Here is a 16,712-nt window from a genome sequence, read left to right on the forward strand (position 1 = left end):
GAAACTGGCGGCCGAAAATAATCCATTTCCCCCCAATACAAGCAGGAATTGTGTGAAGAGAGAGGGTGAGTTAAATGGTTAAACAACACTTGGTCGTTTTGTAGCTTTGTAGTAGCAGTTGAAGCCAACTCAACTTTGATTGTAGCTTCGTAGATTTTGTCACAGCTGCTTCCATTGAGAATTAATGGTAGCCTGTAGGTTTGTACAGTAGCTGCCAGTGTGAACCCCAAACTGAATCCTTTAATTGCAAGCCTAAACGAATTATTTTGTGAGGAAACGGAAAACTGTCTACTAAAATTCTACTCTACTTCTGGGGGCGCATTTGGCCGATACAAGTACACACGCACATGTACACAGACAAACACACACATGTATGTGTGCGCGCACACAAGCGCACATATCTCTGCAGAGACACACATAACCAAGCGCACCTGTGGACAGCCAGTGACACCATTTTACACAGAGTTCTCACCTTCCCTTCTCCTACTGTCACTGGTGCAATATCAGGCCACCATGACAACACCCACCACAGGAGCCTCACACACACACACACACACACACACACACACACATACAATAATAATAATAATAATAACTTGGATTTATATAGCGCCTTTCAAGAAACCCAAGGACGCTTAACAAGACAAAAAACAAAAAACAAAACTAGTTGCCAAAAGCCAAAGTGAACAAATGTCTTTTCAGTGCAGACTTGAAAGAGTTTAATGTGGGAGTCTGGCGGATCTCTAAGGGGAGAGAGTTCCAGAGGGCAGGGGCTGCCACGTAGAAGGCTCTATCGCCGAGAGTCCGCCGTTTTGCGTGACGGATGGTGAGGAGTTCCATGTCTGAAGACCTCAGGTTCCGCTCAGGGGTGTAGTCCTTGAGGAGGTCCGTCAAGTACTGTGGGGCAAGGGCATGGAGGGATTTGTAGGTGAGGAGGAGCAGTTTGTAATGAATGCGGAACTTAACCGGGAGCCAGTGGAGGTGTTTGAGGGTGGGGGTGATGTGCTGCCAGCGTTTTGTGCGGGTGAGCACTCTGGCAGCGGAGTTTTGCACGTACTGCAATCTGTCAAGGGACTTCTTGGGGAGGCCGAACAGAACACCGTTGCAGTAATCCAGCCGGGAGGAGATAAATGCATGGATTAGGGTCTCTGCAACAGAGTCTGGGAGTGAGGGGCGGAGTCTGGAAATGTTTTTGAGGTGGAAGAAGGCAGATTTAGTGACAGATTTGATGTGGGATTGAAAGGAGAGGGTAGAGTCCAGGATGACACCCAGGTTGCGTACTTCAGGGGATGGAGAGATGGAACAGCCATCCACCTGGAGAAGAAAATGTCCAATCTTCTCAAGCTGAGCCTTGGGACCCATCACCATGAGCTCGGTTTTTTTGCTGTTGAGTTTGAGGAGGTTAGTGGTCATCCAGGTCTTTATTTCGAGGAGGCAGTTGACAATGGACTGTGGGGGGAGCAGAGCGGTTGGTGTAGTACTGAGATACAGCTGTGTATCATCAGCATAGCAGTGGAACCGTAGATCATGTTGGCGGATGATCTGACCGAGCGGAAGCATGTAAATGGTGAAAAGGATGGGACCAAGCACAGAGCCTTGTGGCACTCCATGGTTTACTGGGGCATGGTGGGAGCTGGAACCGTTGGTGGAGACAAACTGCTGCCTGTCGGACAGATATGAGTGGAACCAGGAGAGAACGGATCCGGTGAGTCCAAGGTGGGTGGAAAGGCGGTTGAGGAGTATGGAATGGGATACAGTGTCGAAGGCTGCTGAGAGATCCAGAAGAATCAGGAGACTGATGTTGCCTGAGTCAGCAGCCATGAGGAGATCGTTGGTGATCTTGATCAGGGCAGTCTCTGTGCTGTGGTGAGCTCTGTAGCCTGACTGGAGGGGTTCGAAGAGTTCATGATTGGACATGTGCTGATGGAGCTGTGCGGCAACTACTCTTTCCAGGGTCTTACTGAGGAAAGGCAGGTTGGAGATCGGCCGGTAGTTGGCAAGGTCATCAGGGTCCAAACCAGGCTTCTTCAGGATTGGGGTGACAGAGGCGATTTTGAGACTGGTGGGTACAGTGCCTGATTGCAGAGAGGAGTTAATGATGTTTGTCATGATGGGGCAGAGAGTAGGTAGGCAAGCCTTCACCAATGCTGTGGGCATTGGGTCCAGGGAGCAGGTGGAGGCCTTGGCCTTGGTGACCAGTTCAGTGGTCAACGTAGCTTCCACCGGAGCAAAGAAGGCAAAGGGGGGACATGCAGCTAAGGGTGCAACGTCCTGCAACTGAGGTGCCTGCAGAGAGGTGGAGGGTGTCTGCAGCTGCAGGTGGATGGAATCCACCTTCTCCTGGAAAAAATCCAGGAATCTGGTGCAGAGATCAGTGGCACCAGAGGGCGAGGGAGTGGGGGAGAGGGGGCTGAGCAGTTTGTTGATGGTGGAGAATAACTTCCTGGGGTGGTTTTGCTGAGACCCAATGAGGGTGGAGTAGTACTGGGTCATAGTCCGGGAGAGAGCCTCCTTGTAGGCCATGACGTGGTCCTTAAAAGCCAACTGGTGGACAGTGAGGCCAGTTTTCTTATAGAGCCTCTCCAGGCGTCGACCAGCAGCCTTCATGACTCGAAGCTCAGTGGTGAACCAGGGGGCAGGGCGATTGAATGAGACGGTCCTGGTTTTGATGGGGGCAAGAGAGTCCAGGCTATGGGATAGTGCAGTGTTGTAGCTGGTTACCAGGTCATCAGTCATGGGGTCGGGGGAAACCGTAGCCATGTGGGCAGCTATCATGGTTGATAGGGCCTGAGCACTCACTGTCTTGGTGTTCCTAAATGTGACGGTACGCCTCGGACGCTGCCTGGGCAGGGAGGCCGGAACACTAAAGACAATGGTGTGGTGGTCGGATGCCTTCAGGTCCAGACACTGCAGATTGGTGGGAGGTGTACCAGTGGAGCACACCAAGTCCAACGTGTGACCTCTGTCATGGGTGGGGCCACGCACATGTTGGGTAAAATCGAAACAATCCAACAGTGACAGAAATTCAATGGCAAACGTGCAACTGCTGGAGTCCACGTGCACATTGAGGTCGCCAAGCAGGAATGTGGATGGAGACATGGCACAGACAGGGGTGAGCAGCTCAGACAGCTCAGACAAAAAGGCAGTCCGGGCCGAGCTGGTGTTTTTAGGTGGGCGGTACACTAGGACGAACTGGTGTTGTAAAAATCCAGCTAGTGTGAACACAACACACTCAAAAGAGGTAGCAGTGGTTACCGTCACCTCTTTAATGAGGATGTCAGCTCGATGGATCACAGCCAGCCCACCACCACCCCCCTTCAAACGAGGCTTCTGTAAATATACATAGCCTGGGGGAGTGGCTGCATTGAGTGCTTTGAAGTCCTGTGGTGCCTGCCATGTTTCACACAGACAACAGATGTCAATGCGTCGTTCTTTGATGATGTCATGAATTAATCCAGGTTTATTGTTAAGAGATTGAGTGTTCAACAGCATAAATGAAGCCGCTAACATAAGCTGGATGGGAGGTGCTGAACTGTCAACACAGACCAGTGGGCGGAGATAGTGGGCGCGCACATGGGCTTTGTTGTGATGACGTAATGCACCAGAGTGAGACACAGACGTTATGGAGGGTATGGGTGAGCTGGAGTAAATAAACTTACGTCGCGAGCCCCTATGAATATAGCGAGGGCGACGCAAGAGTCCAAGAGCTTTAATGACCGTGATGGAGTTTGGAATGGAGTAGCTGACGAGGTCAAGAAGTTTCGCAGAGGAGTACTGGAATATACCCATCATTGACGACAGCAGAGGCTAACGGTGGCTAACGCTACCGCTGGATGGAAAGAGTCAAGGAATCCAACTTTCCCAAGTAACACAGCAGACCCGTAATCCAAACGATCCAAGCACAGAAGTGTCCTACAACCAAGGAGTCATAGAAAGTGGGCAAACAGGCGATTGCCGTTTTACCAGGCTGGAAAACCTGACAGCCGTCAGATAACAGCCGCTCGATGACAAACAAGTAAACAACCGCAGATGAACCTGCAGGTAAGTCCCAAAACTGTGCAATCCTTGTATTGTAGCGACAATCCAGGTATAGTGTACTGATTGCTGTTTTGTAAAGGCACTGAAAACACACTTAAACTTGACTTTTGTCTCCGATTGAGAAGCGGCGACAGAAACGCCAGCGTCCTCTCATACACACACACACGCACTCTCTCACCTGGTAATGTACGACTGTGTTGAGTTTCTTGCGGCCATCTTCCATCAATGTGGTGTTATCAATATCCTGAAGAATCTTACTGTTACAGCCAGAAGCAAACCACTCTGGAGAGGAGAGGAGAGGAGAGGAGAGGAGAGGAGAGGAGAGGAGAGGAGAGGAGAGGAGAGGAGAGGAGAGGAGAGGAGAGGAGAGGAGAAATGTCACCCAAACATTGAACGGGCAGGTTAGATGCGCATCTGAAACAACCTGTGGATATATTCCTGGGCCATTAATAACAGCAGGTCTGCAGGCACCACAGTCCTTGAAAGCAATAACTCTTCATGATTATTACTATAGACTCTCCTCAATGCATTCCGCCATCTTTTAGATTGTAGCCCCAGGGGCTGGCGTAACTTCATAAGAGGAATCGACCCTTTTTGCGAAGGTTACTTTCCATATCTTTGGCACAGTTTGGGGAAAGGGAGAGACTGATGGATGACTGGACGTCTGTCCTCTTACCGAGGTCGACGTCTTCTGCCCGCGGCCACTGGGAGAAGGGCAGGTTTTTATAGAAGGCGTCCAGGATCTTCTCTTTGACCTGGCAGATGGTGTCTGTGTTCATGACCCGGACGGGAAGGGAGTCCATGCCACAGCCCTGGAACGACACGTTGATGTTCTGCAAAGAAAAAAACAACACTTTTTATTTGAACTGAACTTATTCAGTTGTTTATTCCAACAGTTATATATGAGTCACACGAATATCAACCCAGAGATACCGTCCAATACAAAATGAAAATCACAAATTAAATTATATTCATTTAAAAAAAGGAGACCAAAATAAAAGACAGGGGGAATATAAAAAGCTCAGCGAGATGTAGTTCTGGAGGATATATTAGACAGAGAAGTACAGTCAGCACTTGAAAAAAATTATATTCCAAGCCATCTATCCAGTAGAGTAATAAAACAATAGAACACGAAACATTCATGTTGATTCGGAAGTGTGCCTCAACATTCTGGGGAAGATAGGAATAAAACCAAAAGAACATGACCGCATCACAGTTGTTGCTCATTATACATTTCAGAGAGATTCGATGCAGCTCCCTCCATGGATATTTGTCTCTAGGAATGTTTGAAGCCATGCGTATATAGACCCTGTCACACGCCTACCGGTTGGTTTAGAGTCAATCACGTCTCCTAAAATATACATGGATTCAAGAGCCGCTTCTTTCTTCTCACCACACAGACAGGTGTGGAGGAACACACTTATCCCTCTCATTTGTGAGAGGGAGACGCTAGTCCAGCGACAGAGAACACCCACCCCTATAACAGCTTCCCACAACTGAAATTATTTTTTATTATTAAGCCATTCAAAAACCACTTCACCACAATTGTGAAAAGAATTGTGGTATTTTATCATGAACATTAGTGAGGACCAATTACGTGAAGATAAGTTGAGGAATGGTGAAGTGGTCCTTTAAGACCTGGAACGCATCTGTGTTGCCTTAGCTTTTAACCACTTTAACCAGTATTTTAAACTTTAGCTGTTAATATTAGATATACAAGCTCATCACGCGGCACCAGCCCGACAATAAGCCTCTCTGACTTACTTAGCGCCGAGTGCCACGCTACGAGCTTGTAGATCTGATATTTTTGAAAAAGTGTGAAAAAGTGTGCAAATCTTTGAATATATATTCTTTCACAGAGAATATTTTTAACTCTAATCTTAAGATGGAGGTCGACGGTCAAATACATAATTCTAGAGAACCACTGACATAGAAAGATACGTTTTTCAGAAAACTGTTTTAGAAGACATTTGTAGAACGAGGTCCTCAGGTGTTAATGGGATAAATTATCATAGGATAATTTCTATAATGTATTACATTTTTTGGGGGGTTAAACGGGTTAAACGTAGACAAATCTATTTCACTGCGTGTGACAACAAAGCACTTTGAACTGTGTGTGTAGGAGTGCCTGTGGCCACAGTGGTGGGCAGAAACCTTAGCCCTGCGCCGCCCGGGCGGGCGCCCCTCACTATGGGTATTTAAATGTCACTGTGATTTAATATCAATCAGCTACGGCAATGAATCTTAATTGACCGTAGATGTTTGGTGAGACTTTAACGCAGCGTGACATTAAGTGCATTTCTACAAAGCAATGGGTTAGGCGGGCCCCTCCGAACCAATTGGCGTCAGGGTATGACCTGCATGTGTGTGTGTGCAGTGGTGGAAATGACATTTACTGAAGTACTGTACTTCAGTAAAAGTACTGTACAATTTTAAGGTTACATCTCAGAGGCACATATTGAACTTTTTTACAGTCAGTTATTTGAAAACTTTAGTTATAACTTACTTTTTACAGATTTAGATTATTATTACAAAACATATATTAACCAATTAAACCCTATTTTATGTTTTGGCTATTCAGAAATCTACAAGCTCACAATGTGTCGCATCGGCTAGTTTTGAAAAGGCTCAACACATTTTTATGAATTTTAGCCTGTGAATTCAGTTTTAGCATGTGCTTGCATGTGTGTGTGTGTGTGTGTGTGTGTGTGTGTGTGTGTGTGCCTGCGCACATGTGCGTGCGTGCGTGCGTGAGAGAGGCGTCCTACCGTTGGCTTAGCCTCAATGTTCTCTCTCAGCAGCCACTCCTCGTTGAGCGTGTAGCGAGCCTTCCCCGTGATGGCGTCTATGGAGCCCTTGTTGATCTGCTGCTTGATGGCGCACAGGAGCAGGAAGAACGGCTCGCCAACGGTCTCCTGGAGACAGCAGAGCAGAGCGGAGCGGCGGAGGAGCAAAGGGTTCCGAGGAACAAGATTTATTTGACTGTGCAAAAACGATATTTGCCTGGGGAATTCTTCTTAAAGGGCCAGTTGATTTATTCCCGCACATACGGTAATTTCACATTATAACCCCCCACCACCCCCACCCCCTCTCCCTCCAAACCATAAAACATGTTTAGCCACCAAGTCGTTTGTCTTGAGAGGTAATGAGAGTTAATAGTTGGAATTTGTCCTCCCGTTTATGTCGTCAGGAGGATGCACGGTTAAATGGTGGCTTAGTGAAAAATGAAAAACGCTGTGGTCTGACAGAGCAATACAGAAGGGAATGGGTTACAAATATTATATTAATTACAGTGGCATTGGCGTAGTTTTAAAGTGACATTACAATCATCATCATCACTGCTTTTTAAGTGCTTTACATAACGTTACATTATCAATGGAAATCATATCTTTGCCCACAAATGCCCCCAAACATGCCCTCTCCTGTGGTCTCACCTTGAGGTAGCTGTACATGCAGATGGACATCCAGTTGGTCAGCATCTTCTCCACCACGGACTCGGTGCGCCGCAGCATCAGTTTGGGGTTCTTGGAAGCCGAGGCGTCGATCAAATCCACCAGCAGGTCTTTCATGATGCTGGTGTAGTACTCCAGCTTTCCATGGAGGGCGATGGTGAGCAGCGACGCCAAGCTACATCTGAGGAGGGGACGGGGGGGGAGGAAGATGAGTGGACAAACACAAAACAGACAGCCCACTAAGCAGCCATGTCACTGTGTGGTCGACGAGAGATTATAAAAATAACCACATTCTACGACCACAGCAACAACACTCCCCTCTCACTCCCCTCTCACTCCCCACCCCCACCCCGCCACCTGTGACTTCAGAGTCCTCCTCTGAGATTCTGATCTAACCCAGGGTGATTCAAATCAGGGTGAGTGAGTCCAGGGGTGCAGCGGTGGGGATTTCCATGACAAAGCCTCATTCATGCCACAGGAGAGCAAAGCAAAGCAAAGCATCAGTTCTCAGCGCTGACACTGAGCAGCGAGTGGGCTGTGGTCTCGCCTCTGGAATTTCTCTCGGGCCTTTCTTTAAAGATACTGCACTCCACAATGACTGTCTGCTTCTGGAGCCAACGTACGCGCTGCTGCGGTTGACAGAGCTACACATTGGGGGAGACCCGCCAGGTATTGTTGTCACGCTAAGGCTGAACAATTTCCGGGAACACTGGAAAACTTAAGTTGCCCAGAGTCAACTTTGTTGACTTTGTCTTTTTTTTGTAGTCCAGATTTTATGTAATTGATGATAGAATGCAGATTTATTTTTATTCTACTTGTCTGTACTTTGTTTTTTCATCTTTCTTTTTTTTGCAACCCATTCCTCCATTTTTTTCACCCAGTGTCAATTATTAATCCTGGGCGTTACATTATGTGCACAATACAATGATCAGCGTAAATGTAACTAGAGACTCAGACAAATAGAGAGAGGCAAATTAACCCATAAGGGCCCATTTGTCTCTCTCATTTGTACACTATATCATTTGTACACTATATTAATTAACACTGATCATTTTTGTGTGTAGGGTCGTTCTCTTTCCAAAAAGTGCAGACGTATACAGCATTCAACCTTGGAATAAAGTGACCTCCTCCATTTACCTGTCTCTTACGGCAAAGTCCTTCTGTTGCTCCAGGGCGTGCACGAACGTGACCAGGAAGTGCTTGTTATTGAGGAGGGTGGAGAACATGGTGATGCCCTCCTCCATGTTGGGCCGTGTTGTGCTGGAGGACTAGAGAGGAGACAGAGAAGGGGTTACACCACATCCTCCCCCACGTGAGCTCATTTAAACCGCATTACACCTGCCATCCCACCTCCATAACCTACTGTACACCTGTGCCTTCTGGTCTACGGTGACCTACTGTATCGGGTGACCGCTCTATCTTATTATCACAGCTCCTCGCTCCGTGTTGCTTCCTTGGGCACCTGCTCTCTCTCTGTCTCCCTCTCTCTTTTTCTCTCTCTCTCTCTCTCGATCTCCCCGTTTCTGGCCTGTGACCGTGCGCGCGATTGTCTCTAAATGTGCCGAGTCGACTTAATGAGCGCAGCCCTATCTGTGGCTGCGACTAAGCAGCAGCGTGATGAAGTCTTCCCTCTGGACTGCAGCCATATGGTGTGGTTTGCAGGCTGACAGAAAGAGAACAGGGGTGTCCATTAAGATAAATGCCCGCCTGTGAGATTTATTTGCTGTGACCTGGAAAACACTTCCTGGAGAAGACGGTGTGGATCTCGGGCACTTCATCACTGTTAAGACAGGCTCCCCTGGCTGTCGACCCAAAACTAACGGCATCGCAACTCTCTCTCCCCCTCTCTCTTATCTTCCTCTCCCACTCTTTCTAACTGTCTCTCTCTCTCTCTCTCTTCCACACACACGCACATGCACACACACACACACACACACACACACACACACACACACACACACACACACACACACACACACACACACACACTCTTGCGGAGTACTGTGGAAGTGCTGTCTCTCTTGTTCTCTCACTCCTTCTTTCACTCTCGCATAATGTGTACGGTATATGTGCAGTGTGCACAGCACACACACACCCACACGCACACACACACCCACACAAAGATGGATGTGCACGTGGTCAGGATTGAAGCGCATACTGTTCAGTTGTCCAGGGAGTGTGTCAACAAGCTGCCATCGGCGGGGCAGCAGGGTGGGGCGTTTTGTTGGACAAGCTGAAAGTCCTCTGTGTCACACCGAAAGGCCCAGCTCCTGAATCCCACGCATTAGTATGCACCGGCACGCACGCGCACGCACACGCACACACACACACACACACACACACACACACACACACACACACACACACACACACACACACACACACGCACACACACACACACACACACACACACACACACACACACACACACACACACACACACACAACCGCATGTATGCATATGGTCGCTGTCGTCGGCCATGACACCTTGTATCTCCATGTTTCAACTTTTTATGTGAAATTGTAAATGGTAAATTACTGTCCTTATAGGCCTACTGGTAATACTACAGTGTCACACATTACTGTAAGCTACTTTTTTGCAAACCATCCAGGATCCAGGTAGTTTTCATTTTAAATGTTCTGAAAAGTAACAGTTTTGGACATACATGGTTTCCACTCGACAATGACGATACGTGAACTCGCATACATTCACAAGTGCATACAAAGACACACACACACACACACACACACACACACACACACACACACACACACACACACACACACACACACACACACATGCACAGTGTGCACACACACACACACACACACACAAACATGCACAGTGTGCAGTTCTTTGCCCCTCATCAACAACCCTCCAGTAAAGCCTTAACAAGCTCCAGTGTGACCCAGTTGGGAAGCCAGGGAGTGAAAAAGGACCTGATTCAAGGAGGATGAGGCAGAACGCAACGCATGCTTTAACCACATGAACCCCCAGTGCAGAGCATGCACTTCGAGTGGTCCTATTCTGGGCATGCCATGAGAGGCCGACCTTCGTCGATATGCAAGATTGTACATTAGTTCGGGCTATTTTTAGCAAAGACATTTGGAGTAGAGTGAAAAAGAGGAGGGGACCTAGTATAGACCCCTGGGGGCTTCCGGTAGGGCTGCTGTATTTTGTGGTTAACCGTTTACCTGCCAGTCCTGGAGGAGCGGGTGGGTCTCAGGGAGAGCTCGAGGCCCCAGGCCATCGTTCTCATACTGAGGCTGGACCAGGGTCTTCTCATAGTCCGAACACATCTGAAAAAACGTACAGTATGCAGAGAAAGGTCAGGTGAACAATGCCCAAAAGGACTTACTGTAGCTGGTCATATACAGTATAGCCAGCAACATCCTTAGTGTTAACAGAGAGTGCACAAATGTAAGGGAAAGGACACTTATGGCTCCATCCGGTTACATTTGTGCGCTCGCAGAATTACATGAACACAAGGAGGGATCATCTGCCTAGTCGCTCACAGATGGTTGACCTTGAGGCCGGTAGTGATAACGTTGTAGAATGGAATCAAAGGCAAGCGTAACTTCTGAAACTGAAGCTCTAAATAAACCCTGACAAGCTTTGAACAGGAGAAACATGACATAAAGACATGAGACGTCAGCTCTGCAATGGATTTATTGACACATCCAAGGAGAGCACTGCCTTTCAAGCCTCGGCCAATTCATTTGGACAAGAGAGAGAAGGGGAGATGAGATGGGCTACACTTGGCTCCCACTCAAAACGTGTCTTGTGTGAGTGTCCTGACGTGTCTTTGTTTGGAGTAGAGCCCAACAGATGTGGTCTAGTGGTCCTAGACCACTGATTACCAATGTTTTGACTGATATAATAAGAAGAAATTGTACGAAAATTATGAAATCACTTAATAATCACTTAATAAAAAAAACACAATAAACTTTTAGAGGAAGTCTATACTAGTTTATACTGACATGCCCAAAATAGGGACACAAAAAAGTCAGACTGATATATCGGTAGGCCACTCTACTTCGAAGTGCTTGTGTGTGCACACACGCTCCAACTGCCAAAGAGACGGGGTGTGTGTACTGTGTAAGAATGTCCACCGGTCAAGGCCAAAGGCTCATAGGGTTTACTGGAACCAGCAGTGTTGTACGTTTTCCGTCTCAGTGGAAAACTATGGAGAGACGGCGTTGAGGTAGCAACACGTTGTATTTATGCTCCCTCTGTGCTGCTTTTCAACACTGCTGAGCTCACTTCACTCTCACTTCCTTTGCAAAAAAAAAAAAAAAAAGACAGGAAAAAACAAAACCTTCCCAGTGTCCGCTACAACAAAACCAACTCTGGTTGTGCAAAAGCCTGTAGTAAGAATGCTACTTGCAAAAGACTGGCTTGCAAGAGGGAATTAAACAAGAAGGGAAAGTTCCCCCTGTATGTGTGCCCAGCATTGTTCTGTCTCCTTGAACGACCAAGCCTGCGGTTGGGAGACAAAGCCCACTGCGTCGTGTCTGTCTGCATCAGTGGAAAAACACCCACCCACAGATAGACTCACAGTCTACCTTCTGGGAGGATCACACAGCACAAAAACGCTTACCTACAGAGAACGCATTAACTCCGCTCGCGGCCACTAAACCAAGCTGCAGTTCACTAGACATCGTACGGTATGTCTGCTGCGTGCTGTAGGTGGATTTATTTTACCAGGCGTTTCATTCACATCAGTATGGCGAAAGGGAGCGGGGGGATGTAAAAAGTGAGATATGTAGTGGTGTGTCACTTGGCTGTTTTAGCGGTTAGATCAGTGGTTCAGTGGAAAATAGTTTAAAAAAAAGTTTAGGGATAAGGGTTAAGGCAGTGATGAAAATAGGGCCCATGAGCTTGAATTTCTATTACTAGTATTTTCACTACTTTTGAAAATGTGTTAACACTCCGATTGCCCAGATTTACGCCAACATTAGGAGTAGGACACCAGGCAGAATACAAATTATATTTTCTAATTATTATTATTTAAAAACATAAAAAACTAAACTTTTCATGAATTAAAAACAAAATTAACCGATAGTCAGTAATTTCCTGAAGAAATCAATGAACGAAAACACATATTTAAGAAATACTGAAAGCTCACATAACATAACATAACTAAGTTCGTATTTGGGTCTTGAGCTAAACGGTTTGGGAACCACTGTTCCAGTGGACCCTGATCCACAAAACATAGAGCATGAGCGGTAAAGAAAGGCTGTCTCACCTTGGGGAAGAAGGTACGCGTGACAAACTGTTTGTACTCCAGGAATGGGATGCCTTGGCTACGGTTGAGCTCCTTGGTCAAATCTGTCATGTCTGTCTGGAGCTCCGCAAAGCCTGGGACAGGAGACACACGCACGCGCACGCAAACGCACACGCACACACGCACACACACACACACACACACACACACACACACACACACACACACACACAGCAATGAGACAAAATTAATTGGAAACTTTATGGACCCTTCAATCTCTTAGATTATTTGGTACATTTTCCATCTTTATCCACTTAAAGGACCACTTCGCCACTTTACAACTTATCTTTATATAATCCTCACTAATGTTCATGATAAAATACAACAATTTTCTTTCTACTCAGTTTGTGTCTCATAGGAGGGCTGTAGGCAGTTCAGAGACCTGTCCACCAGTGACATCATCATTAGGCAGATCTTTTTTTAAACAAGGATTTTTATTATCGTGAGAACGATGGCTTCCATTATCGCTATTGCAACTTTTCAGGAATAGAAAGCCTGCAGTTTCTATTAGCATCAATGTTGTCACTGGTGGACGGGTTTCTGAACTGCCCACAGCCCTCCCATAAGACACAGACTGAGTAGAAAAGAATTGTGGCATTTTATCATGAACATTAGTGAGGACCAATTACATGAAGGTAGGTTGAAAAGTGGTGAAGTGGTCCTTTAAGCCTTAGTATGACAAATAGTGAGATCTACAAGCTCACTATGTTTTGTGATGCGACATGTTGTGAGCTTGCTGTTTTGCGATTAAAACATTTTTGTGGAAAATCTTAGAAAAAAAACACAATTTTAATGCATTTTTAAATACATAGGGACACCAGGGTTAATTTGAATGATATTGATATGATCAAGACATACATATCAAACATATCAGACATTTCCCAAGAGCAAATGCATGTATTTAATTCAGTCTGCCCAGAAGCAGGTATAAAACATGGGGGGGACCGCATATTAAAAGCAGCAGAGGCATATGGAAGCCTCTGTGCTCACTGTTGCTGCCTCTGTGCTTTCACATCCTGGCAGAAAGCCGTCTCGCTCGCACAGCGAAAGGACTGCTGAGTTCAATAATAACACATGGTTTGAGTCTGGCACGGCCGTCGGGTGATAAAGCCCCTGAAGCCATCACGGCAATCACGAGAGTTCATCTAGTCCTCATTATGAGGAACATAAAGTGTTCACTCCATCATTTTATCTCCTCCTGTCATGTTCAAGGTTCTGTACTGTTCAAGGTTCTGTACGGTACAGAGCCCTTATCTGTAGTTTGTCCTGCGACGGTGTAGCACGCCAAAAATAGCCAATTCACAAGCTCACAACGTGAGCTTGTTTCATACAAGTTAGGCATAAGCTTTCAGCTTGTACATACCACGCCTCCCCTCCCCTCTCTCTCTGATTCTCTCTCTCAACCCGAGCATGCAGTCCAGCACGGAAATTCTGGCAAATATTTACTAAACAGGAATCAGGGCAGGCAAATCCAGTCTGCGGCGCTCATCCAAACCATGTGTGTGCAGGGCCAGGCTGAGGTTTGTGCGTGGCGTGAGCGAGCGGCGACCAGAGAAACAACAGTATCAGCAAGTCCAAACAGCCAAGCCGGCTCCGCGTGGCAACACTGGGCTTATTGTAGCGGCTTTATTGGCTGTGTTATGTTCTCTGGGAGTGGATAATGTTCCCATCTATGATCTAATGAGACATGGGATATCTCTTTATGGAGAAGCTCTTCCTTGAACAGGATGAGGGATTTGTTTGGGTTTAAAACGGCAATTACTTCGGTCCATGTGTTTGTGCGTGTAATGTGTGTGTATGTGTTTGTGTGTGTTGTGTTGTACACACACACGCGCGCGCACGCACGTGCGCGCACACATGCGTGCATGCATGCATGCATGCGTGCATGCATGCGTGGATGCATGTGTGAGGAGATATTGGAGTTGAGGGATCAAGGGCCCAAACATACTTCATTCATACAGTAACTCTTCCAAGTTAAAGCCTCCTACTCCTATTCCAAAACATCCTCTGGCTACATGACATCACCACACAATAAAATATGGTGTGTTAATGCAACTCTGAGAGCGTTAAATGTGACTTTTTACAGCTCCATTTTTGACACTCGCAGAGTTACATTAACATGCCATGTTTTATCGTGCACTGATTGGATGCAGAAGGAGGACTCACCGCTGAGGCTTGATTTACACTTCGTCCCGCGCCGTGGCGTAAACATCCGATCTGCGAGCTCACAAGGAGCCGCCACGCAAACACCTCGTGAGCTTGCAGATCGGCTGTTCTCCGCCACACTGTGACACCGCCGCGCCGCAAAGTATAAATCATCCCTTAAAAACTCCCCTCCGCCACACCTTTGCACCCTGGACCGCCGCGCAAATCCTCCCACCCGTGAAATCTGTCAATTTCCACTCTACTTTAACTACCCCCCCCCCCCCCCCCCCCCCACACACACACACACAGACACACCCACCTCAATATCTCTTCCCAACACCGGAGCCGTCCCTCGCTTCCAACACACTCACCCTGAACTCAACCACAAATCTATCTGCGTCGTTGAGCTAAATAACTCCCCCCCTCCCTCAGTCCCCCCCCCCACCCCCCCTTCTCCTCCCACTCTTTCTCCATCTAGTCAAACTCTTGGCCCTGACTCCCACTCTCCCCCCCCCCGCCCCCCCCGTATCTCCATCTCTCCCTCCCTCCCTCCTTCCCTGTCCCATAAATTTAGGTGTTCAGACGCCCAGTGGCCTTCGCATGGGTTCAGTCTCAAGTCCCAGACTGGCACACACGTACACGTGAGTGTGCATGCATGCACACACACACACACACAAACACACACACACACACACACACACAGACACACACACTAGACGCAACAACGCAATGTGACCACTGAGTGTGTCTGCATGCGTGTGACTGATTGCTTGTCAGGCACTGTTTTATGAGTCACGCTTACTGGGCACAAATCTGTCAAGCGCCGTATCTCCCTAGCTCCACCACATACTAAGACACACGCACACACACGCGCACACGCACGCACGCACGCACGCACACGCACACACACACACACACACACACACACACACACACACACACACACATATATATATAGAGAGAGATTTACAAGACATGTTTCTGTCTTCACACGTTTCTTGTTTCTATGAATATCAATGAACACTAAAACTGAAACAGAGAAGTTATGTCTGATTTACAATTGGTTATGCATCGCGTCACGCACCGAAAATAAGCGACGCGTTGCGAGCTTGTAGATTGGCTATTTTCGGACAAGTATAGATGAGGCTTAATAAACTGCCTCCTTGAGAGAAGGGAAGAAAGACACTAGCGCTTGTTTGTGCGCATGTTTTCTGTATGTGTGTATATTGTTTGTCTGTGCATGCATGTGTTGTGCAACATGCGTGTGCATGCATGTGTTGTGCATGCGTGTGCATGTGTGTGCATACGTGTGCGCACCTTTGCGTATTTCTTCTCTGATCTGCGACTCCATCTCCTCCATTTGCAGAAGAGTTTTCTGCCAGTATCGCTCTGCCCTCCGACTCTTTGTGCAGTAAACCACCAGCGCTATGACACAGAGAGAGAGAGAGAGAGAGAGAGAGAGTGGAAGAGACAAAGAGACAGAGAGATATGAGAGATAGACAGAGAGAGAGAGAGCGATAGAGAGAGACAGAGACACAAAGAGAGAGAGACTAATTACTTTTTAAACTTATTATGTTGTTATCACAAGCTGACAAAATCCAACAGAGCAGGACTCCATTTAAAGTGTAACAGAGGCGTGCATGACTTCTGAATTTGAAATGAAAATGCTTATCATACTATAATTCTAACAATGTCTGTCTGTGTGTGTGTGTGTCTGTCAGAAACAAACACTTATCTCCTCATTGCCTGCACCAATCGCTCCCACTTTTCACACAGGCATTGACTTGAT

General features: G+C 47.1%; 1 protein-coding gene across 1 annotated transcript in view; it reads right to left on the reverse strand.

Annotated features, from left to right (window-relative positions):
* Positions 1-16,712, reverse strand: part of plxnd1 (plexin D1) — a 108,990-nt gene that overhangs the window by 17,646 nt on the left and 74,632 nt on the right. Inside the window, exons 21-29 of the mRNA XM_083769818.1 lie at positions 16,241-16,348; positions 12,740-12,852; positions 10,686-10,790; positions 8,628-8,758; positions 7,473-7,671; positions 6,807-6,953; positions 4,715-4,871; positions 4,144-4,320; positions 710-3,212 (exon numbers count right to left, since the gene is read on the reverse strand). Of these exons, the coding sequence (XP_083625944.1) occupies positions 710-3,212; positions 4,144-4,320; positions 4,715-4,871; positions 6,807-6,953; positions 7,473-7,671; positions 8,628-8,758; positions 10,686-10,790; positions 12,740-12,852; positions 16,241-16,348 (3,640 nt within the window). The remainder of the gene's footprint in view (positions 1-709; positions 3,213-4,143; positions 4,321-4,714; positions 4,872-6,806; positions 6,954-7,472; positions 7,672-8,627; positions 8,759-10,685; positions 10,791-12,739; positions 12,853-16,240; positions 16,349-16,712) is intronic.

The sequence above is a fragment of the Protomyctophum parallelum genome, assembly GCF_964188405.1.
Source record: "Protomyctophum parallelum genome assembly, chromosome: 7".
NCBI classification, from domain to species: domain Eukaryota; kingdom Metazoa; phylum Chordata; class Actinopteri; order Myctophiformes; family Myctophidae; genus Protomyctophum; species Protomyctophum parallelum.